Source organism: Dermochelys coriacea, chromosome 13, assembly GCF_009764565.3.
Source record: "Dermochelys coriacea isolate rDerCor1 chromosome 13, rDerCor1.pri.v4, whole genome shotgun sequence".
NCBI classification, from domain to species: domain Eukaryota; kingdom Metazoa; phylum Chordata; order Testudines; family Dermochelyidae; genus Dermochelys; species Dermochelys coriacea.
Window position 1 is genome coordinate 30,494,272 of NC_050080.1, and position 23,168 is coordinate 30,517,439.

General features: G+C 52.6%; 2 protein-coding genes across 5 annotated transcripts in view; one reads left to right on the top strand and one right to left on the bottom strand.

The window, feature by feature from the left end:
- The first annotated feature begins 46 nt into the window (after positions 1–46).
- TLDC2 (TBC/LysM-associated domain containing 2) lies at positions 47–21,403 on the top strand. The gene is made up of 6 exons (XM_043495662.1): positions 47–270; positions 4,475–4,639; positions 5,779–5,931; positions 10,969–11,064; positions 17,326–17,399; positions 19,314–21,403. Exons 1-6 carry the CDS (start codon positions 127–129, stop codon positions 19,447–19,449), a joined length of 768 nt encoding a protein of 255 aa, XP_043351597.1. The 5' UTR covers positions 47–126; the 3' UTR covers positions 19,450–21,403.
- SAMHD1 (SAM and HD domain containing deoxynucleoside triphosphate triphosphohydrolase 1) overlaps positions 21,330–23,168 on the bottom strand; it is a 75,639-nt gene continuing 73,800 nt past the window's right edge. For all 4 annotated transcript variants that reach the window (XM_038369349.2, XM_043495660.1, XM_038369351.2 and 1 more), the window contains one exon: positions 21,330–23,123. In XM_038369349.2, the coding sequence (XP_038225277.1) occupies positions 22,995–23,123 (129 nt within the window). In that variant the 3' untranslated portion in view covers positions 21,330–22,994. The remainder of the gene's footprint in view (positions 23,124–23,168) is intronic.

Below are 23,168 nucleotides of genomic sequence, written 5' to 3' on the forward strand. Positions count from 1 at the left end.
CCACAGACACATGCTATCCAGTGGGGCCCTGAGCAGTAGAGGCTGCCCACGGTTGATGACCTGACTGCTGTACCAGGAGGTGGGAGAGCCCAGCTAGAAGGAAGCAATAAAATCTGTGTTGTTTAGATGGGAGTGTTCTCAACAGGCCATTGGCAGGCACCTGTTTTCCCTTCCCCTGAGCAGCTCTCAGCAGTGAGCACAGCTCCATGCACCTGCTGCAGCACTTGCCCACACACCATGAAAGCTCTCCGGGGCCGCTACACTCTCTTGGTATGTACTGTACTGCACCGTGTGTGCCCAGGGGAGACAGATGGGGGTTGAAACTCAGAACAAACTGCAGGCAGCTGTGCTCCATAACTTGCTTCTTTCCTTTCTGAAACAGGCTGATCAGGTCCAGCTGTAAGATGGTGCAATGACGCTAGCTTGGATTTACTGCTACTGGGGCATCAGTTACCAGCTAGATTTCATTGATTTTAACAAGGGAACCTTGTCCAGTGTGCATAGGCTGTTACCCTTCAGATTGGTGTTACTCCTACTGGAGAAAGTCCTGACCAAAAACCCTGGATCCAAGTGTCCCCAGATTTGGGGGAACCAGATCCAGTCATCTCAATCCAGCTCCAAACACCCCTGGACTACAGGAGCTGAGAGAACTGAGGGACTCTTGAGTTAGAGGGTTGAGCCCATTTCTAAATCCCGGTGCTGGCTTTGGACTGTGCCCCTGCAAACCTGCAACTCTCCATCACTGATATGACAGCAGCACTGGCGGCAGGCTGGGTGTTGTACAAACGCGTGAGAGACACACTCGCAGACGGAAAAGAATAGACAAAGGGGTGAAAGCAGTACAGCATACAGGCAGAGTGCCCTGGCTGACAGCCAACACAGGGTGTATATGTTTGAGTTGTTCTTCCTTTCCTTTAATATGGAAAGTGAAGGGTGCTTGTTAGTTACAGAGATCTGTCCTGCTCTCACTGCATCTGGTGCAAGCCTCAGTGTAGATGCAGCCTCAATGGAAAGGGGGCTGATGGTGCCATAGACCCTGGTAATTTACCAGATTCACCTGCACTGGGCTGAACCCCACTTCACATCCATGTCATGTGTCTATATTAGGGTTTGCACTATCAGTATCACTTCAGCTGTGCAGTGTCTTTAATGCAGACATGGCCCAGCTCCCCTGGCCAAGGGCCCAGCCTGCAGCATCCACCTGCCTTTTTAGTCACTGCTGGCTGCTCAATGTAATCTGATCGGTTTTCTTTTTAAATTGTGATTCTTCTGTGCTGGGCAAGACCGATCAAAACAAACAGGGGCAATGTGGCTCTGACAAGCTCCAGCTCTGTTTACCAAACATCAGCACTGGTTCTGACCTGCACGTGGATCGACAGGGTCCCAGAGCCAGGGGTGCTGGCTTCTCACTGTGACAGGCACAGGGCCTGGCTGCTCCAGGGCTCAGGCCTCTGCCTGGAAAGGAATGTGATTTCAGCACCCCAGCTGGGGTGCAAAATGCTGCAGCTTGCTAATTGTTTTCTGTTCCTGGTGCCCGTGGGATTTTCTGTCCATCATTCACTGTGTTTTCTCCTAGCATGCATGCAAAAGCAAGGGGAGAGAGAGCTGTGCCCTGGGGAGGCAGGTTCTCATTAATATAGTGCAGAAAGAGAGTTGCTTTGCAAGTAGCCCAAGAAAGAAATGCTGAGGCAAGGAGAAAAGATGAGTTGGGAAAGCAACTGACTCTGCTTTCAGGCTTAGCATAGTCCAGCTGGGCCCTGAGTCTTTACTTGAGCAGGTATTAGTGGACTCTAGGAGATCTGACATGCTTCCTGCTCTTTTCCCCTTGTTTATTTGTTTGCATTTTCTATGGGGATGGGAACTTCCCTGAGTCGGGGAGTGAAGGTGAGTTTCTGACCAACTATCCCAGCAGGGGGAAAGCAGGGCTGGGCAGTGATTTCTGCCTGAGTCATGTGTCACGAGTGCTGTGAAAAGGCTTTAGATGTCAGGGCTGAAATCTCTTGTGCAATATTAAGCAGGAAAACTACACCAAAGAGCAAACTCTCCCTTCATAACTTGCCCTTCTAGACTCCGCAGATGCCCGACATTATGCAATGTCCAAGTACTTGTCACAGCCGGTCACGTAGCCTCAGAAATGTTTAATAGGCAGAGCTGCTACTATGAAAAAAAATCTCAGTTTGCAGATGCTTAGTAGACACTTGTTAGAGTTTGGCAGCTAAATTCTCTGAAGATTCTGTCTCCACTGAGCACGTTCCACTCCCTCAACGTGCCTAGGTGCCCACTGCACAGGTGCCATCCCAGGACTGCAGAGGCTGAGGTGGGCTATCCCTGCAATTGTTCCCCTACAGCTGTTAAGGCCTCCATGGTACTGAGTGCTGGAACTTTGAGCCGGGAGCCAGTGTCTCCTGCGCTCTCAATGCTCCCTCTGCCAGTGCCCAGGCAGCAGGGTGGGGAGGAGGAACCAGCCACATTGGAATGTGGTAGGGGAGGCCAGGAGCAGGAGCCAGGGATATGGGAGGAGCAGAGGGAGAGGGAAAAGGGGAGTATATAGATGCTGAGGGTGGGAACTAGGGTGGGGCAGGTAGGATAGGAGCAGAGCGGAGTGTAGGGGAAAGGCATGGGGCTAAGGGCTCTATAGGTGCAGAGAGAGCAGAAGCCAGGGGTTGGGAGCAGGTGGCTGGGGGACAGGAGTCGGAAAGGGTAGGGTGGACAGGAGCAGAGGGGGAGTGGATAGGAGAAGGGAGGAGAAGGAGCCAGGGGTTAGAATGGTGGATAAGAGGAGGAGGGAGGAGCAGAGACAGGCTAGGGAAACAGGAGTAGAGGGATCTACAACCACTAGATCACACTCCCCTACAGATCCTAGAATAGAACCCAGGAGTCTCAGAATTCCTTTGCTGTCATCAAATAGCTGTGAAACTCACTTCTCCTCCTCTGGGCCACATAGAGGTTAAAGCCTACTGCTGCTGCTACCAGTTCCTCTGGTAGCTCAAGTAGAAGAGGTCTGTGTTGTGGAGCAAAAGACCTAAGCCCTGCTGCTGACCCAAACTGGGGGTCAATATGAGGGAATTTTCATTTTTCAGGGGGGTTTTTCTTCAAAAAATTAGGAAATTATGTCCCCAAAACCACATTAAAAGACTGTTAAAGTTGCCAAGTCAGGCACTGAAAAGCCAGGAAATGCCAGGATCAAGATCGCCCATGCAACCCTTATCCGGGTCCCCCGGGTGTCCGAATTCTGCATTTGAATTTCACTCAGTAGCACCTGAGCAGCAGCGGGCAGTTTGCCCAGTGGCAATACAAAGCCTGGTGAATGCTGGCAGCAAGCCCCTTATTGAAGCCTGGGGGTGTGGGGGTGAGGGCAGGTGTCCCATTCTCAGGAAGGCGGCAGTCAGCTAGGCATTGTGGTGCAGGGTGCCAGTGAGCATAACAAAATCACAGGAACAATGCTGAGATTCCCAGAGCGGGAATTATATGCCTGGCTCCCTGTGTGACGAATGGGGAGACAAAGGAGCCTCACAATGCAATTCACAAAAGCTAGCAGGGGAGGCGAGAAGCCACCTAAGCTAGCCAATGGGAGAGGCCAATTAGAACCGCCCCTATCTCAGCTTGCAGGTCCCAGCTGCGAACCCTCGCTTGGCCGTAGGTGCCTGTGCTGTTAGCAAGATGCCTCCAGCACGTCTTTTAGCCCAGTGATTAGGGCGCTCACCTGGAATGTGGGAGATTCCTGGTTCAAGTCCCCTCACTGCCTGAGGGGTAGAAGGGCTATGGGGTATTCTCATATGGGGCTCCCTCTATCTCTCCTGTCGAAGCTGTTGCACTGGACAGAGTTGGTGTGGAGCCCTCAGGATCCATGCACACAGTGAAGCAGAGCATGGATAGTGGGGCAAGCCCAGGAGTTGGTACATGGCAGCCAGGCCCAGACTGAGGGGAGGTTCTGGCAGCCTCTTTATTCTGTGCCAGTAACAGAAAGGGACCATACAGAAGGGGAATTACCCCGGGCATGGGCAGCACTGGCCCAACACACAGCCCTTTATGCCCCTGACTCCCACAGCTCCCAGTGTAGGGCAGTGACATAGGGTGGGGCTGGGCTGGGAGGTGGGCACATGTGTTTCAGCTGTTCTGGGCTGTGGAGCAGCCCTGGGGTTGCTCTCTCTCACTCCAAAGGCAGTGCTGTGTCCTGGAGCTCCCCAGACTTGGGAAGCTAAAAGCCACCTTTGCCCCCCTCTGCCTAGGGCCTGACCCACACATTGGGCCCTTGAAAGGCTCAGACTGGACCCTGCCCAGTGGGCTTAAAATGCCCTCTTCTACTGAAGGGCTCACCAGGCAGGGCGTGGGTGGTGCTAACCCCATCTCTGTGCACCAGCGTTCTCTGGATGTGATGTCCAGGAGCACTGTGGCTGGGCCCTAGCGGGAAGTGCTGCTCTTTGTGCTGGGTTCCCTTATCTCTTCCCCACACGGCGTGGTCATCTCCCCCTAGACTGGCTGCCTGGAGGAAGCCCAGCCCCTGCAGTGTGTCGAGACTGCTGAGCAGGAGGAGCCAAGCCAGGCAGGCGCGGGGGTGACAGCATCACCCCCAGAGGAGCCCTACCAGCAGGTGCTGAATGGAGAGAGCAACATCCTTTGTGCAGGGCAGGTCCAGCAGGTGAGCTCAGTGCAGGCTGGGGGCTCACCCCATTGCAGGGCTAGGTAACCTCACTGGGTTAGGCTGTGGCCATGTACTTGGCAGTTCTAGAGCCACCTCTGGCCTGGAGCTGGCCCCTCCACCCTGTCCTCTGGACAGCTTCTCACTGGGATTGAGCCATTCTGGTGGGCGCCCCAGGGCATGGAACTCGTTCCCCTGGCTGGCCTGGCCCTCCCAGCTTGGAAACAGGCTGGGCAGTGCTGCTGTAGGCTCCTGCTGTCGTTTCTCTGATTTGTAACCTTGGATCGGCTCACTGCACAGGGCCCGCAGGGGCACTTCGTGCACCAGCACTGGGCCAGCTCGGACCTCAGGGATCCCAGTGCAAATGGCTCCAAAGCTCTGCCCTGTGGGACTCAGAGGACCATTTGCTCCAGAGACAGTGTGTCACTCGAGAGGGTGGGTGAGCAGGGACCAGCCCCGTCTGGCTCAGGGCCCAGGGGTTTGCCGACCTGGCAGCTGGGGAGAATGTCCTGGTACTTGTGAAAGGAGGCAAAGACCTGATACGGACACACTGAGAGACAGCGAATGTGGAATCCACAGAGCCACGTATCCAGGCACCTCGCAGAGCTGAGCCCTGTTGCCAAACAACAAAAATAATGAGCAATAAATGCATCTAATAAATCATTCACCCAACCTGACCATTATCCCTCATTCCTCCCTTCAGTGAATAGCCTTCCACCAACTCCAGGGTAGGCCTGGACCACAGTGCACATTCACTGAGAGGGGTGACGTCCCTGGCAAACCTCGTTCTGGGGGTTCCCCCTTCTGGGACTGGGACACTGGGATTGTTCCACACCCCCACACTGCAAACGCTCTGGCAAATGTTACCCCAACCATCTCTGCTGCCCTGGAGCTGTGTGGGTTCTTCACCCTAAAATAGGGTAACCAGATAGCAAGTGTGAAAAATCAGGACGGGATGGGCTCTGTGCTTGCCGCCCCCAGAGTGCCATCCAGCCCAAAGCCAGACCCCCAGGAGAGGACAGCAGGGAGTGGTTGGGTGAGGGAGGGTATGGAAGTGACTGATGGGAAAGGCTCCTGCCAGAGGTTGGGAAGCAGCAAGGGACCCTGGTGGGAACTGACTCCTGTGGCTTTGTTCCCAGCTGGTGCCCCACCTCCCACCAAGAGTGACGGGGTACCCTTGGAACCTGCTCTACTGCACCACCAGGGATGGGTTTAGCCTGAAGAACATGTACAGGAGTATGAACAAGCTGAGCTCTCCTGTGCTGCTGGTCATCCGAGATACCGACGGGCAGGTGAGATGAGGGAAATGGAATTGTACATTGCATTGAGCTGGGCTTCCCATGCAAGAGAAACATCCAGCTGCTACAGGCCAGCACAGCTCTGGACCCTGCACACTAGGACCATCCTGCAGGGTGTGGCCCAGGAGCCTGGCTCCCCTTTCTGGCTGTAAGCCCCCTTCTGGGCCCAGGCATACCCCGCAGCCCCACACACTCTGTGCTGGCTCCCATTCTATCCAGGGCATGTCAGAAACACAAGGCAGGGAAGCTACTGCCCTGGTCCCTAGGTTGGGTGGAAGACCTGCAGCCCGGTTCTGCTCTGTGACCTGACAAATTGGCTGGGCAGAGGGTTTGTGGCCTGGAGTTGGGGTCTGTGTGGTTTATCCTGAGCAAGCTGCACTAAAGGGGATGGTGCTGAGCTCTCAGTGCATTTGCCCTGGGACTCCCAGAAGAAGCAGGCAGAGACACTGTTTCAAATGTGTTTACCTGACCTCAGTGAGTGAGCTGGCGACTGAGGAGAAGAGAGCCAGGGAGATGGACTCCTGGGGGATTCTGCACCAAAAATTAAAAATTCTGCACACGATATTGTAAAATTCTGCAAAATTCTGCATATTTTATTGGTCAAAATAACACAATAGAATCATGGCAATTTCAATTATTTTGGTAATTTATTTCAAAATACCTGTCAGCCACTACGGCAATATGGACAACAAAAAAGATTTCCCCAGGAATAGAGAGTTAAAGAAACCTCTATAACAAAGGTTCCCAAACTGTGGGGTGTGGGCTCCAGTGGGGTGGGGAGAGAGCGCCACCCAGCCCTGGCCCCAGATCTACTCTGGCCCTGCCCCCGGCTTTGGCCCCAGCTCCTGGCCCTGTGCCTGACCCTGTCCCCAGCCCTGTTGTGGCTCCACACCTGGCTGGGGACCCAGCTGCCAGCCCTCAGCCCGGGGCAAAGGCTGGGGGTCGGGGAAGGAGCTGCACCCAGCCATAGGCATGGCTGCCAGCCCCCACCATGGCCCAGCTGCGGCTCTGCTCCCGCCCCCACCTCGAGCCTCGGCCCCTAGCCCCAGACTCACCCTCAGCTGTGGCCCTGCCTTGGCCCCCTTACCCTGTCTGCGTATCCCCCAGTGGCCCCGCTCCTGGCCCTGGTTCCAGGGAGGAGGTGGGGGGCGTGGACTGGGGCAATTACTTTTCATGAGAAATTGTGGGGAAAAAAAGTCATTACATGCGAGTCAGGGCCACAAGGAAATCGAGTCACAAATTGCTGAAATTGTTACTGTAAGATAAAGCAACAAAATCTCACTCCCCCACACCCTGACCCTTCCAGCTGAAATATCCTCTGCCAACCCCTGGAAACAATGTGCCCCTACCCAGGAAATTCTTAGCATGTTCTCATTGGTCCACTTTTTACTCCTACTTTTATAGTTAATGTAAAGGGGTGGGTTGTGAAAAATTTTGACTATGAATAAGGGGTTGCCAATCTGAAAAGCCTGAGAGCTGCTCCTGTAGCCCATGGAGCCCCTCTGGATCTGAAACAAAAGGAACGTGTGATCTGTTACGGTTCTGGGCTGTCCCTTCTAAGCAGAGCAGCGGCAGGTCTGGAAAGAGAAGGATTTGTTAAGGAATTCCGGTACCCAGACTGGAGATCCGAAATGCAGAGTATGCTTGGTGCAGCCTGGCACACAACCCCCGACCTTACAGTGGCGCTTGCCATTGTTTTGAACTGGCTGTGTGCTCTGTGCTGGCCTCCGTGAGTAACCCGGTATCTGCAGAATCACATGGGATTTGACTATGTCAGCATGCTGCTGAGTAAACACCAGCAGAAGTGCAGATGCTGCTGACTGTGGCAGGCAGAACTGTCCTGTTCAAACACACTGGGCGATCTGGAGAGCTTTTTGGTGTCTCTGCCAGTACGAAGCACTGGCCACCCAGCTGCACAAACATACTAATTTCCCAGTACTGCACATGGGCCATGGCAAAGGCTGCAATGAAAGGTGGGGTGCTGAGTCAGTGAGGGAGAGAGTTGGTAGGAAACTCTCCATAAAGAGGTAAAAGCTGAGAGAGCTCCCTCAGGAGCAGAGACGAGAGCAGGAGGGGCTGGTTGGCAGGACACCCTGGGTAGCACTCTGCTTGGTCTGGGGAGAGAAACCCAGCCATGCCAATACATTGGTAGGAACAGAGGGGCTTTACAGTAGGGGGTGGGGGGTGCTGGGCTAGGGCCTGCAGAGCAGGGGGCAGGGCTGGGATGCTGGAGGCAGGCCAGAGGTAGGCAGGGCACTGCTGAGGAGAGTGGGAGCTGTAGCTGAGCTCTGCCAGGGTTTGTTGTTGCCTTCGCTGTCTCTCTGTAAGCTCCGTCCTTGGCCCAAGGTGCGAGTGAAACCTCCTGAACTTTTGGGCCACTAAACTTCTCTCGCATGCTCACACCCCAGGCTCTCCCCATTCTGTACGGTCCGTGGCAGCCCCAGGGCTCCAGCCTGCCAGCCCGAGGGGCCTGTGGGATGCATTCGGAGTCCTGGGGCGTGGGAGATGCTGGCCAGCTGCTGGGGAACACGTGGGCTGTTTGTAACCGGGCATTCCCAGCAGGGCTCTCCTGCCAGGCACTAGTGAGCACCCCGCTGCCCTCTGCTCCGTCTCAGACCGGGCCCTCCTCCTCTGGATTTTTATTAGAAGAAAAAGGACAAAGAAGCCGGCCAGTGAATGAGCAGCAGCATCCTGCCCCAGGGACCCAGGCTAGCAGCCAGGCTGCACAGCCATGGGAACCAGTCCCACTCAGAGAGACGCTGCAGCAGAATCCTGCAGCCAGCTCTGGGCACCGGGGAGCTAGTGCCGGAGCAGGAAGAGATGGGAGGCAAGCAGTTCCCATAGTCTCAGAGATTGCAGGGTGGGCCTCTTAGCTACCAGCAACAGCATCCTGGTGCCTGTGCGCCTCCTGCAGCCCCACATGTCCCACCTGCTAGTTCCCCCAGCATCCCTTTCCACATTCATTGTGACCCTAGAGTGCATCCCTGCTGGTCTGGCCTATCTCTGCCCTCCCTGGTCTCCCCTCGCCACCTGACCTGTCTACGCCCCTCCCAGGCCCCCTAGGCATGTGCTAATCCCTGACCCACCTCTCTTCCTGGTCTTCTCCTAGGCTAGTCCCACACCTTGCTGCAGGGAGCCCTGCCCTGCCCTGCCCCCGGGCATGTCCCCATTCCCCAGATGCTTGTTTCCCTGGGTCTGCCTATTGCACAGAGTGAACTTAGCCAATCAGTGAAGGGGACATGCCCCAGGCTGGCTCAGGGCTCAGCCAGGCCTTTCAGCACCTCCCTGACTGGTCCAGACTAGAGAGACCACCCCCCCAGATGCCAGCCTTTTCAGCACTTCCACTTCTTGTCCCAGCTGAACCAGGGAGAGCAGAGGTGACCGGAGAGTTAAACAAGCAGAGGAATTAGCCCAGCATCTCCGGTGCGCACAGGTGGTAGTGCTGGGGTGACTGCACACACCACTCATCTAGCCCTGGCTAGCCAAACCTGGCATAAATCTTCCCTACACCTCGGCACCCGCAAGCCAGAGATCAGTGCCAGCCAGGGGTCACACAGTCCAGCCAGGCAGAGCTGGAGCACATGCTGGTTAATATGCCAACCCACCAGCTCTGTACTCTGCATACCTGGCTCAGCCCCAACCCAGCAAGAAAATGGAATTAACTCCCGAGAGCTCATCCCGTGTGCTCCCACTCACCGTATCACACCCACAGCTACAGCACACGCACCCTGCCTGCTCCCTGCCCCTCACCACAGCTCACTTGCCCCCATGACGGTAGTGGTGGGGTAGCACAAATGCTGTGCTGGGAGTATGGGGGTAGGAGGCCAGAGGTCCTAGGGGCAGTGCTGAGGCTGCGGGCCTGTGGGGTACAGGAGTGGGGAAGTGCTAAGGTAACGTCTGCTCTCTGTAGTTCACCTTCTGCCAATAACTCCTGCAGTGCAACTGGGCCAGGCTGAGCTGTTGGAGGGGATCAAATAATCCACCCGGAATTCCCCAAGGCTTTTGCATCCTGTGTCTGGCCCCCGCAGATGCTCCTTGGAAGGGAGCTTGGAAAGCTCCTTGGCGACCGGCATTGGGGTGTGATTGTGCCTCCCTGCAGTGGCTGGCTCTGGTAACCGTACAGCCTGCTGGTCACAGCCAACCGAGCGACTCCTTCTCACACGGTCAGGGCCTGTGCTGCTGGTGATCAAGGTCCCACGCGTCAGCCCTGCCAGCAGCAATGGTCTGTGGGTAGAGCATGCTTGTACATGTAGCCACAGCCCTGCATGACCCTAGCTGACTAGCACGTGGATACCTGTCCTCAGGGAGCACCTGCCAGTGTCAGAGATTAGCCCAGCATTGGCTGGAGGGAGGATCCAAGGGGTGAGGCACCTTTCAGATGTGATGGTGATGGCTTTGTCTTGTCTGATCGACCCCTTTCCAGCTTGGCTGGAGCCCCAGTTACAGGCAACAGAACCTCCTGACTGAGTGATACAACCTGGAGCCACTGGTCCTCCCCACAGGGCCTCCAGAGTGGGATGTGGAGACCGTGGGGGGGACAGCAGCGCCATGGATTGGCCTGGGTAGTGACTGTGGGGTAACTGTTCATAATGGTGCCTAAAAGCCTGGGTGCAGATTCCAGCAGCCTCAGGGCCCTAGATACCCTGCGTTTGGGAGGGGAGCCAGGGCACACACAGCCTGCCCTGAGAGCTGCAATGGCTGGGAGAGGTAAAGCCAGTAACAGACCTGTCCCGGTCACTTGCTGCTGCTAGTAACTGCAGAATTGACAGCCCCAGCAGTCACACATCACAAGTGAGGCCTCCAGAAATCACTCACATGACTGGTTTACAAATCAGGAGATTTTTAAAAATAATACATTTTGGGTTCTTTGCCTTCCAGTTTCATTTTGTATCTAATGCAAGCTGAGATTCCCCTGGAATCCCAGGACTCCGGGAGCTGGGGCTTTAAGGAAACCCCAATTACAGCAAAACTTTTGTTAAAACCATAAGAGCTGGCAGTGCTCTGATCTTCTCTCCTCTGCTTCCATTCCAGATGTTTGGGGCCTTCTCCTCCACCACCATCCGACTCAGCAGCTGCTTTTATGGCACAGGGGAGACTTTTCTCTTCTCCTTCTCCCCGGAGCTAAAGGTAACAGTGATGCTCACATTCTCGGTGTGGGGGTTTGGAATCAGCCTGTGACTCTCTCTCTCAGGAGCAGAGACAGGGGCTTCTGCTGGCCAAGGCCCAAGTGCAGCGCAGGCCCAGAGGCATGTGAGGGTGCAATCATGCGGGGGAAGGGCAAGTCCACAGCATTTCTGCTTCCCCCTCCCCGCCAGCAGTGTGCCCTTGTGGCTCTGCCCCCACCCCTACAGCAGGAGCTCTGGGTCACTCAGCCGCCCTGTGTGCATGTGTGTGTGTGGGGCGGGGGGGCTGGATTTCCCCTTCTCCACTTCCACCCTAAAGGCCCCATACTGCTGGTCAGCTGCTCCCACCTTCCTTCCCCAGAGAGTGTCACCGGGAACCATGCTGGGAGCCGAGCCAGTGCTGGGGAGAGCATGCTGCACTTCTGGGAGCACCAGGCCTGCGCTGGCCCTATGCCTCCTGGAGCGCCCACCTGGCATCCAAACAAGTCCTTAGTGCTTCTCTTGCTCAGTGCTGAGCAGGATGGGCACATGGGGGGATTTAGAGGCTGCTGCTGTGAGGAAGGGAGCACGTCACTAAGCCCCTCTTTAGCATGATGGGCATTGCCCACCATTGGCTGTATGTCTCCTCTGACAGCCATGCTCCACCCACCCCTTCACACCCTGCACTCTTGCCTCATGCAGGGGCTTTGGGCTTGGCTCAGTGTGCAGGGCTGAGCCGAGCCCCCTGCAATGCGCACAGCTGCTTTGAGTAACCTGCTGCACACCGCACAAACCTGCAAGCCCTAGGCCACCCTGCTATGCCCGTCAGTGCCCACCACTGCAACCAAGCAGGCTGCTCAACCGGGCTGCTCCTGGGAGCCTAGGTGAGAGGAGGTGTGGTGGGCCCAAAGTCCATGGCATGTGGCTGATTGAAGCAGCATGAGTCACACCTTGCACAGCATCACAGAGACAGCTTCCTTCCCAACCTGCAGGCACTGCCTGAACTCAGCAGGGCTCGGCCAGTTCCTTCTTCATTGCCTCTAGAAACGGCTAAGTAACCCCATTCCCAAGCCAATCCAGCCTCAGGGCTCCTTTACCTAGCAGGAGCGTTTAATTAGTAGGAATAATTCCCAGAAAGTAATTCCTCTCCTTAGTCATTAAATAGTGAATTAATTGTAACAACAGAGCTAAGTAACTGAATAATTCAGCATCTGATTATGGAAAATCACTTGACGTTCCTTCTAGTGACTGGCAGAGTCAGACTAACCCACGCTCCTGAGGGCACAATCAAGCGTTGCTTGCGAGGCACAACTCCTCTGGAAGCTGAGTCTCCGAAGGACTGGGCAGAAGCCTCCTCCTTGGGCCCCTGCCACGCCCTAGAGCTTGTGGCCTGGCTGGCTTCAGAGGTGTTTCCGCCTGACTTCTGGAAGGGCAGGGTCAGGCCCTAAGAAATCCCAATAGTCCATAATGCTTTTCTCAGGGCCTGACAAATCCACCCGGGTAGGTGCCCCCAGACAGGCATGCCCCGCTCCCCCACAACACTTGCTGCCCAGCCCCAGGAGATACTGCAGTAGAGCCCCAGCCTGGGACTCTAGTTTGGTGACTGATCAGATCAGAAGCATTAAGACCCCTTTGTGCAGCCAGCTCCAGCCCTGGCGTAAGCTGCACCCACCAACATCAGAGCTGAGGTTTGCTCCTTGCTTGCCTGTAACCTGGGGTTTGGTGAATATTTCTCCTTTCCAGCCATAGGATGGCTGGACACAGCAATAGCCAGTGTGTGCTGCAGGGCGGGGGGGTGGGGGTGGGAATACTTCTTGTTGTTATGTACATGCTAAGAACTGGGAAAGCCAGTCCCACAAATAAGACACCTTTGGTGCTTTAGAGCTAAGGTTGTCCAGGTGCAAATCCTACTGGAGTACCCGCTAAAATACTAGGAAACCCTCAAGTACGTTCCTCCTCGCCCTTTCCTACTGTACATGCCCTCTCCCCTGTCGCTAGCACCTCACCATCCAGCATACACACACCTTAGCCTGCGCTATGGTGAGCAAGCTGCTGGCATTGCCTGGCATGGGTGGTAGCTCTGGGGCAGGAGGACAATAGTTTGGGCTGGATTGTTGTTGTCATACTGTGTTGGACTTGGGCTTTGTGGTGGGAGATTAGGAGCAGGTTACATACCAATGTGGCTCTGTGAAACCACTGGAAAGATTTTTAGGAACTGTTTGGTGCATGAAGGTGAGAGTTAGAGCTGCTTAGAAAAATAGCCTTTTTCCCCCCCTCACTGAAAAGTTTAACTTCGTGGTGAAAAATGTTGGCTGAAAACTGAAAATTTCTACTCTGACTGGAGCTGCAGTGCCTCATGGGCATTGCAGTTCAGTTGCCTAATGCTCTGAGCAGGGTTTTCTGGATGGACTACATCTCCCATGATGCACTATTTTCTCCCTGCTTGGTGATGGGAGGAGGTGCATTGACATCCTGGTAGTGATGCATCATGGGTGATATAGTCTAGCCAGAGAGCCCTATCCATGGAAGAAGGTGGTAGCATAAGGCACCCGAACTATTAATCCCATGAGACACTGTGGTGGTATTTTGAACCAGAATGTTTTGGATTTTCACCTCTATTTTCTAACAAAATATTGAGATTTTCCACAGCAACAGACACTTCATTTGCTTGAAAATCCAATTTTCTATCAAAAACAGTTTTGATGGGACATTTTTGAGCAGCCTTAGCAAAAACATCTGTGACACAGGTTTTGTGTTGTTAGGAAATCGTGTTCCAGGGGGCTGCCATGTTGGCTTGCTGGGCTTGGCCTCCAGGCTGCACATTTTGTTGGTGTGGGGCATGGAGGCTATATGCGACGGGGGCTGGAGAGATGGGTGAAGAAGGAGCAGTGTGTCCTGGGCAGGAGCAGAAAGAACATACCTGGGTGTTTCCTAGTGTTTTAGTGAGTGTGCTGCTGGGATCTGTACTGGAGCAACCCTCATTCTCAGCAAACCAAGTGTTTTGTTTGGGGGAATCTGCCCAAACACCTGGCTAAGTCAGCTATTGCTGGGACAGGGGGACATAGTGACTGGGAAGCCCTTGGTTTTCATAATGATCTAACAAGGCAGCTTAGACAAAATGCAGTAGGATGGTGGAGAGTTCAGGTACTTCCTGGCTCCCCAACCTGCTCAGGCCCTTGGCCTTCAGCCTGTCTCACTCAGCTGCTTGCCGGGCTCGTGGGGGTCATAACACATGGGAACGGCCAAGCCCACTTGCTGCCTCACCCGGAAGCAGCCGGGAACAGGGCTGTCAAACCGAGTCCCATCTCGACTGTGGCACAGACAGTTCTATTGGTGAGATTCCCATTGCATTACAGCAGCTTTATGCCAGAAAGCCAGTGTGAAGGGCCATAAACTGCAGCAAGGCCCCCATGGGGAACGCTCCGGCATGCAGCTCTGGCACAGGGGTGAATTCCTCCTTGGAGTCCAATCTTGCCTGCATGTGGGGGCTGGATCTGCCTCTAACTTCAAAATCAGCTCCACTTCCTAAGGCCGCGTGCTGGGAAACCCAAATACAAAGACAGTTTTCGTTTGTGATCCTGTACAGCAGCCACGGCTGTGTTGGGTTGGGTTGGGTTGGGGTGGGGAGGCTGCTGTATTGTGGGCTGAATGCTGGATGGTGTGGGCAATGCAGGCCAAGTTTCAGGAGAAGCCTCTCCTTACACTAGGGCCTCTTTCCTCTTCCCAGTTCGCTCCGTCCTTCTCCTTTTCTGGGGCTGGGGAGCTCCGTGCACATCACCTCCCACAAGCCATTTTGACCCGCAGCACTGAACTGATTTATCAGCCCCTGACACAGCTAATTCAAACCCTGCACCTTATCAGCCTCATTTCCTGCCCCCTCTCCCTGTCTGTGGAGTTCAGATCCACCCCAACATTTAGGAGAATTGTCCAGACTAGGAAGAGCCCTGGGCAGTTACTCATTTAACCCCTTATAGGCCTGGCGCACCCTCTGCTAAGCAAGGCACAGGAAATGTTGGCTCCTGGCACAAAGTGCCACCAGGACTGGAACATGAGCTGGTAGTGTGAGAATCTGCTCTCTGGCCAGCACTGCTGGCACACTTCTGACTGGCCAAAGGTGCAGTCTAGTGGGACTCTCCCCCTTCCTCACCAGCAGTAGCATTCATCATCCTGCCACATCGCCAGCCCCAGGGACCCAAAGCCATGAGTCAGACCCCAGGGAATCACGAGAGGCTGAAAAATAACAAAGGTCAGTTCTTATTCTTTGCCCCCTGGTTTCTGAACCTGGGGGTGCATTCGGGTCACAGCTTTCCTCTGCTACCACAAGGGCCAAAAGCTGACAGGTTTTTAAGGAGAGCCAAGAGGCTGATGTGCTGCTGAAGTGACTCCAGGAGCTGGGGCTTGAAGAAATCAAACATCACAATAGTCACTATAAAATCATGCGCGATGGCAGCACGGCTAATGCTAACTCACAGGCAGTGGGACTCATCGGGAACAGGGCTATCGGCTGGCACAGCTCCCCCAAAGCACTGCCTGTGTTTGCTGCTGTGGTAGTGGCTTTGCACAGCCCCATCGGTGACTGCACTGCCCCAGAGAGCGCCCCTGCAGGCAGAGTAAAGTAGCTTGAACAGCAGGGAGGAGCTTGCACCACTCCAGCCAGGGAGGAGGGGCACTGTGGGGTGCTGCTTACCCCAGCCACTCAGAGCAGAGGGGGAGCCATGCTCCCTTTCTTATAGCCTGTGCCTACATTTTGCTAACCAGGATGCTGGAAGAGCTAGAAAAGATTCTGCCCCAAGTGTGACATACTTCCCTGGGTCACAGCCTGGAACTGAGGTACTGCTGAGCCTTCTATCTCACCAGCCAGAATGTGATGCTGTGACAAGCTGCAGACCCGCTCCCGGTCCTGCCCTTCCACAAACATTCATAGTCTGGGCCACTCCCAGCTGAGTTACATGAATGCTTTCACCAGCCACCCATGAACCAACAATAGAGAGGCTTCAGCCAGTTCCTCCCAGCTCCCCAGCCTAGGACCCTAGAGCTGTGCCATCTTGCCCTGGTCAGAAGCCTGACCAGTGTATGTTATTACCCAGTCCGCCCCCTCCCTCAGTGTAGAGAGGACGATGTACCAGCCTCTGTTCCTGAGCAGATTTCCCTTTGCACTTCAAATAACACACTGTTTTTAGGTTAAAATATAAAAAAGATTTATTAACTAGAGAAAAATAGATTTTAAGTGATTATAAGTAATAAATCTACAGATCAACATAGATTAGCTAAGAAATAAAACAAAATTGCAATCTAAGTTCTATAAACTAGACAGGATTTGAATCAAGCAGTGTCTCATCCTGATGGTACAAAGAGTTCACCGATCTGCCATATACAGGCTGGGATTCCTCCTTTCCCACTTGGGACCACCTCTGCAGTCCAGTCTCTGTCACTGAGGTGTTTCCAGGTATTGAGTTGTGGGGGGAGTGAGGCCAAGTGATAATGTCACTTCCCCCTTTTATAGCTTCTCCCATGTGGAGGGAACTTCATTTTCCCAAACAAAGCCCCCAGCACAGTTAGTGGAAGAGTACAGGCACAACATGGAGTCCAGTGTCACATGAGCAGGTCACATATCCTTGCATGCTTTGATGACCCATATTCTGGCTAGAACATTCACAGGACAGTCCAGCAGGTGGGGATAAGCTTCTTCCATGGCCCATTGTGTTCACTGATGAGCCATCAACCTGAATAGTTCATTCACAATGTGCTGGCTAGACTGGATGTAAACTATTGTGTGGGAGCTACTCAGGAGTAAACAAACACATTTGAAATACAGATACATAGTCAGTATTCATAATTTCAGATACAAAAATGAAACAGGCATGCAAATAGGATAATAATACTCGGCAAACCATAACTTTTCCATAGACACCTCATAACATGTTTTGTACAAGATATATCATAATTATATCACCATGGTAGATGTGGGGGTGCCATGGTGTTGCATTGGGGTACAGAGCATCACACCAGGTTTCACAGTGAGCTGGTCAGGGTTGGGGAGCTGGTGAATGCATAGTGCAGAGAGGATCAATGATGCTCTAGGCTGAGTCTTGGTCAGTACTTTGGGCCAAGTAGCTCCTGGTGAGCAGGGTTGCACCGGTGACCCCAGCAGTCATGGCAAGCCACCGCTGACCAGCTCCCTCCACCATGCAGCAGGGCTCCCTGTTCCTGTGCCAGGTGCTGCCCAGGGAGTGTAATTAGCTGTTCCTACACCCCTGCTCTGATTGCTAATGGTTGCTTCTTACAGGTGTTTAAGTGGACTGGCAGCAACACCTTCTTCATGAAAGGAGATGCAGATTTGCTAGTGATTGGTGGGGGCAGGTATGTAGCTTACCGGATGGAGCTGCCTTTCAATGGCTAGAGTTCTGGGGCCTTTTCTGCCTCGATGCTCCTGAGGCCCTTCTGCCCTCACAGCGTAGGGGAACGCTGGGGCTGCAGTACACCGAGCCAAGCATAGCACAGTCCATCCTGAGCCAGCAGCCAGAGCAGGCAAGCCGAGTCCTCCATCTAGTCACAGGGGTCTGTGTGGATGTATCCACTCACACATGCTGCCCTCATGGAGGCTGGAGACAGCCCTGGCTGCTGTTCTGAGATCTGCTGTGCTGGGTAGCCTTGGGAAGTGGAAATGACTTTGCTCATCTAGTGCGCTTTCAGCCCAGCCCAATCTAGGGAAGGAGGCTCCAGGGGAGTCGAGTGCATGATTCCTACCAATGAATGGATCTGGCTGATTGCCCCTCTGCAATGTCCATGCTCAGAGGTGAGCGAAGGGTTGCAGAAGTGTTTGCACTGGTTGCTCTGTTCTCAGGGTATGTCCACACTTGGAGCCGGAGGAGTAATCTCCAGCTTGAGGCGACATCCCTGGGCTAGCTGTGATGGAGCTGGTGCACTAACACTAGAAGTGTATGGGAGACAAGGCCATTCCCCTGGGAGTGGAGACACTCAGTATTAACAGGAAGGGGGTCTTGGGAAGGCTGGACAGCTCCTCCCCCCCATCCAAGAGTGGGGGGACAGGTAACACAGAATATGAAGCTGTGTGTCCCCTGATACGACTGCAAACCCCTCTGTCAACACTGAATCCCTGTGTGGGTAACCACATGCTCAGCCTGGCCATGGCCCCAGCGCTTTGGGAAGCGCTGAGCCCTTCCCCTCTGCCACCACCCAGCGCTTTGTGAGTGACCGTGTCCCCTACCTGCTGCCATCTTCCAACCAGTAACAACACAGGGATGTACCTGACAGAACCAGTTTGCACCAGGGCTCCCCTGGAGTTGACCTTGCCCAGCTAAATCAAGGTAGAACCTGCCTGTGCACCAGGAAGAGGACTGGGGCTAGCCATGCTGACACCTCACCCCACCCACCTCCCTAGCCTAGAAAAACCCTTGAAAGTGAACTCAAAGCAAAACTGCTCAGCAGCCCCATGCCATGCTCCCTCCAGAGTTCCCTGTGTGCATGGCACTGCCCCTCCTGCTCTGTTCATCTTTCCTGGTCCTGCCCAAGGAGCTCAGCAATGGCTGCAGGAAGCTTTGGCTAGAGCATGGCTCCGGCTCCAGCTCCAGCTCCTTGCAGGTTACGCAGCCTCTCTGCGCTATTCAGCTAGCTGTGAAACAAGCCCATTAAAATGCCCCGCTGCCCTGAGAAGCGGCTGTAGCAAGGGGTGTTGTGGGGCTCTGAATGATTCTTTATCATGTGTGCCCGGCTAGAAGGAAGAAGCTATTTCTTCCACCATCCCTGCATCCTGCCCAGGGTCTGAGAGGCAGAGGCAGGGCTCTTCCCCCTTCTGCAGCCTCACCAGTAACACAAGTGCTGCAGGGCGAGTCAGGAGCACAGGGCTCCTGTACAGCCCATTAGCCTCCAGCGGCTTCCTCAGTGCATCTCCTTACCCTGCATGGGGCTGCACCAGCAGGAGCAGCTGGGCTGGGCACCAAATAAGGCGTCTCTAATGCTCATCAAGATCCTAGTACAAAGCGTGGTAGAAGGGCAGCCTTCATGCTGCACCCAATTCTGGGAGGTGCTGAGTACCCTGAAGTCACTGAGAACAGGGGTGCCTTGTGCTTGACAGGATCAAGCCCACTAGCTGTCCTTACACATGGGGACAGAGGCAGGGAACCCTTGTTAGCTGATAGTCAGAGGCCCCTGCTCTCAGTGACTTCAGGGTGCTCAGCACCCTGCTCTGCCTGTCATGGCCCCAGGACTGGAGCCCTTGTCTGATACTCAGCTCGGTCTTCCTTCTATTTTCAGTGGCAAATTCGGCCTGTGGCTGGATGGGGACATGTACCATGGGGGAAGCCACCAATGTGAGACATTTGACAACGAAATCCTGTCGCCCCAGGAGCAATTCTTCATTCGGGACCTGGAGGTTTGGGCCTTGACCTGAGCCCTCAAAGCCCACCCCACCGGGGGTCATGGGAACTGACTGCTTTCGAATGGACCCTGGCTGTGCTTGGCAGCTGTTCCCAGCAGTGTCTGGAACCCTTCCAGAGGGCAGTGCTCAGCCTCTCTTCCCCTTACCCATGGGGCTTTGCCAGCCTGTGCTCCTTTCTCCTCCCCCGCCAGCACTCGCGCTCCAGCGAGGGCACCAGGGGCGTTCCCACCCATTTTCCCATCAGTGCGCTCAGCCTGTGGGGGATCAGAGCAGCCCCAGTGGCTGGCTCCCACAAGCACTGGATTTTGACACAAACGGAATCTCACAAGCAACTGGATGATTTAAAAATAAAATTCCCACATGAAGCGACTGAGTGTTAGCAGCAGGGGAGCTGCCAGCTGGGGGACACCCTGCCAGACAGTGCTGTGAGTTTGGGAAGTGAGCTCAGCTGTTGTCTGCAGTGTTGTCCCCTCAAGGCAGAGAGAGCGGGGCACGATGAAATGTGAGAGCCAGGCCCCCCTCCACTCTCAGAACAGCTTATTGAAGTCAGGCCAAGACCAGTATTGGTGGAGCCTGAAAAGCTAGACATGAAAGGGGCACAAGGAACACACATTTTTTTCTGTTGCTTGTCACGAGATGGGCCTGAATCAAAGCCCCGATCCCAGCAGCCCAAGTTGCAGGAGAGCTCAGGTCCAAACTCTGCCACTGCCTCCTGTCCCTGTAACAGACCAAAACAAATCCCACAGCAAAATCCCTCCTGACTCCTCCTCCCATGAAGTCATGGGGCAGTGCAGGGCCTGAGCAGAGCATGGTGGTTAAAACCCAGCCCAGAGACTGCCACAGTGGACCCAGAGAGCCTGCAGCACTGATAAGCAGTTGGCTTGATATGGCATCAGACTTCTCACCACAGCCAGGCTGACTAGGAGCTAGCTGTGAACTCTGTTCAGACTCTGGAGGCTTAAAGCACATGGGATTCAGCATTTGGATCCCCTCACAGCAAGCTGAAGCCCAAGAGGTGAGGAGTTAGGAAGAGGTGGCTGTCATAGATGTAGTCTGTCAAGGACTGTGTGGCTCCACATATTCGAACACCAGAGTTGCTTGTAAAACTTGAAGAAATAGGCAGATGAATCCAAATCAAACCCTCTGGGATCAGAGCAAGGAAAGCATAGAGAGGTTTACTGGGCAAGGGAATGCAACACCTAGGAAATGTGATGAGGCCCCATTACTGGATACATTCAACACTCTCAAAAGGAGCTTTGGTACTTATGTAATCCCCTCTGGCAGATTCACAGTCCCCTTTTATTGGTCACTATCTTATCTGCCTATTAGCATCCCTCCCCTGGTCTTCAAATGCAATCTTCATGTCTATAGACCAAACATCACATTCTCTTCCAGTAGCATATGATGGTAAAATGTTGCTGGTTCTCTCTTTATTTATTACTCACTTACAATAGCTGAGAATTTGCTGTCACTTTGAGCCATCATGACCATTGTGGCAGCATCTCAGTAACATCATGCTAGGCACAGGTCTCCCATCTGGCTGCTCGGGGAACCTGCCAGATGTCTCAACACATGACATTGCTTCCTTGGCCTTCTAATTGGCCTGAATCCTTATCTTTCATGGTGCCTTAAACCTGAATTTGACTAATCCAAAATTATTCCTGTTCCATTATAGGGACTGGGAATAGAGCCAATATCTCTCTTCCAGCATGAAGATCTTCCAAAGCACAAGGGACATCACAGCAAATTGATGGAAAAAGTCATTCTAAATTGGGCTCAGACTTGGTTTAGCTATGAATGTCTGTCCTCTAAGAATGCATTTGGAAATTTTCATTTTAACTGTGCCTTAATTGTAGTATTGATTTAATACAAACAATCCACACTGCAATGCCATTAAAAAAGTTGTATTAAAATATTTGTATACATTCATTTTCAGTCAACTCAGGCTCCATCAGTTTGGACTATTTAAAAAAAAAAAAAGAAAAGAAAAAAGAGATCCAGCTCACAGGTAAAGTTTCACCTTTCAAAAGCAAAGAACATGGCTCTCTCAAGCAGAATATTTTCTACAGAACACCCTTTAAAATAGTTTCAAATAAGCCAATACCTTGAAGTGACAGCTGTGAAATGAATACATTATTCTGTATGTAATGTTTCAAGTTGCCTTGAATGACAGGGTTTTAGCACAATTGCTTCACTTTCAGTTTGATGAAGTCAAGTACAAAAGGCTTATTCCAGAACTGTTAGAGAGGTGCTTCCCAAGTCAGTGAAGATTTCTGACAACCACCATTTCATACACCTGTATATCAAAATCACTGGTAGTGCAGTGAAAAGGGGGTTTGTACAACACCCCCCTCTGGTGAACATCTGGGCTTCTACACATTAAGAGAACAGCAGACCAGAATTATGGCCTGATCAATTCCCTTGCCTCCATCTGCTAATTATCAGATGCCATCTCTAGAAGGGACAGTTTAATTTCATGTAACAGAGCTGGTCTCTCAGTGAAGACTTATTACACTGATTTTGTACTCAGACCCACTGGTGATTAACATCTGACTTCCAAAGTCAAAGGTTCAGAAAAAGAGGTCACGGTTGTTTTCTTCATGTTTCAGGTACTACTTTAAAAAAAGGACACAGGCAACTTAAAAATCTCATTTCTGTATGAAGATTTTTTTTTTTTTTTTTTACTTACCACATTTCGAGGAATCTCTAAATGAAAGACTGGAGGAAAAATCTGCCTAGTTTGTTTGCCATTTGTCAGTAGTCAAATTGGATCCCCACCCCATTTGTGCTGTATGACAAGACCCAGAGGAAAGAACATTTAAATGGCAGGAAAAAGTGATTGTAAAGCCACAAAAACACAATCTAAAAAACAGTGTTAAAAAAAAAAGCGCCACACCTCACTGATGCACTTTTCACTTCAGTGAGGCTTAAGAAATCTGAGCTATAGGCTTTGCTCTGTCAGAACATGTGATATCATAATTATCTTAAAAGAAAGGGATCTGAAGTAGGGGACATAAAAGAGAAAAAAAATTGGAAAGGTCTGTACTATCTATGACATTTGCCCCAGTAACGGAAGCTGGGCACTTGCTGCTCACATTTCTCTGATTTTAGGGAAGTCAAAATCATGTTGAAATGCAATGCTAGCTACACTACAACAATGGTAAAATATTAATTTCCTTTTGGAATTTTATGGCAGTTTGGGGTATTTCAAAAGCCTTCATTTTTAAAGGTACTCTTGCCACACAGCCCCCATACATTCAAGTCAAACACTAGAACAGCAGTATTTGTTCTGCTGCAAGTACTCACTGATCACATATAAAATTCCCCTTTCAATGTCAGTGCTCGCAGGACTTTTAAATCACTATGTTACATACAGGAAACATACAGCAACTTAAAAAACTGCATTATTGTAAACTTGTTCTGTAAAGCTTTTCAAGTAGGTTTTATACAACGTGCTGTTCCCTTTCAAGTATCTTTTAAAGGGATAGAAGGAACAGCGCAAAACTGTTACTGGAAAGGCTTTAAATATTGCAAATAAACTCCATTTAACAAATCAGTTATTGAAAGAGTCTGATTCTGGATTTTGAAGCTTCCCGGCAGTCATTTGGACTTTGCAATTCATCCTCATCAGGGTCATTCCAGCTCGGTTTCATTGGAGTTAGTTCAGGGGCAACCACATCACCATCCTAGAAAGTAATTGAAAGGAAGTTGAGAAAAAGTTAAAGTTTTAC

Excerpts from the sequence above, each read along its gene's own strand:
- TLDC2 (XM_043495662.1), top strand. The coding sequence starts at position 127 with ATGGGAGTGTTCTCAACAGGCCATTGGCAGGCACCTGTTTTCCCTTCC. Across the intron at positions 271-4,474 it reads GGGGCCGCTACACTCTCTTG|ACTGGCTGCCTGGAGGAAGC; the intron begins GTATGTACTGTA and ends ATCTCCCCCTAG. Across the intron at positions 17,400-19,313 it reads CTAGTGATTGGTGGGGGCAG|TGGCAAATTCGGCCTGTGGC; the intron begins GTATGTAGCTTA and ends TTCTATTTTCAG.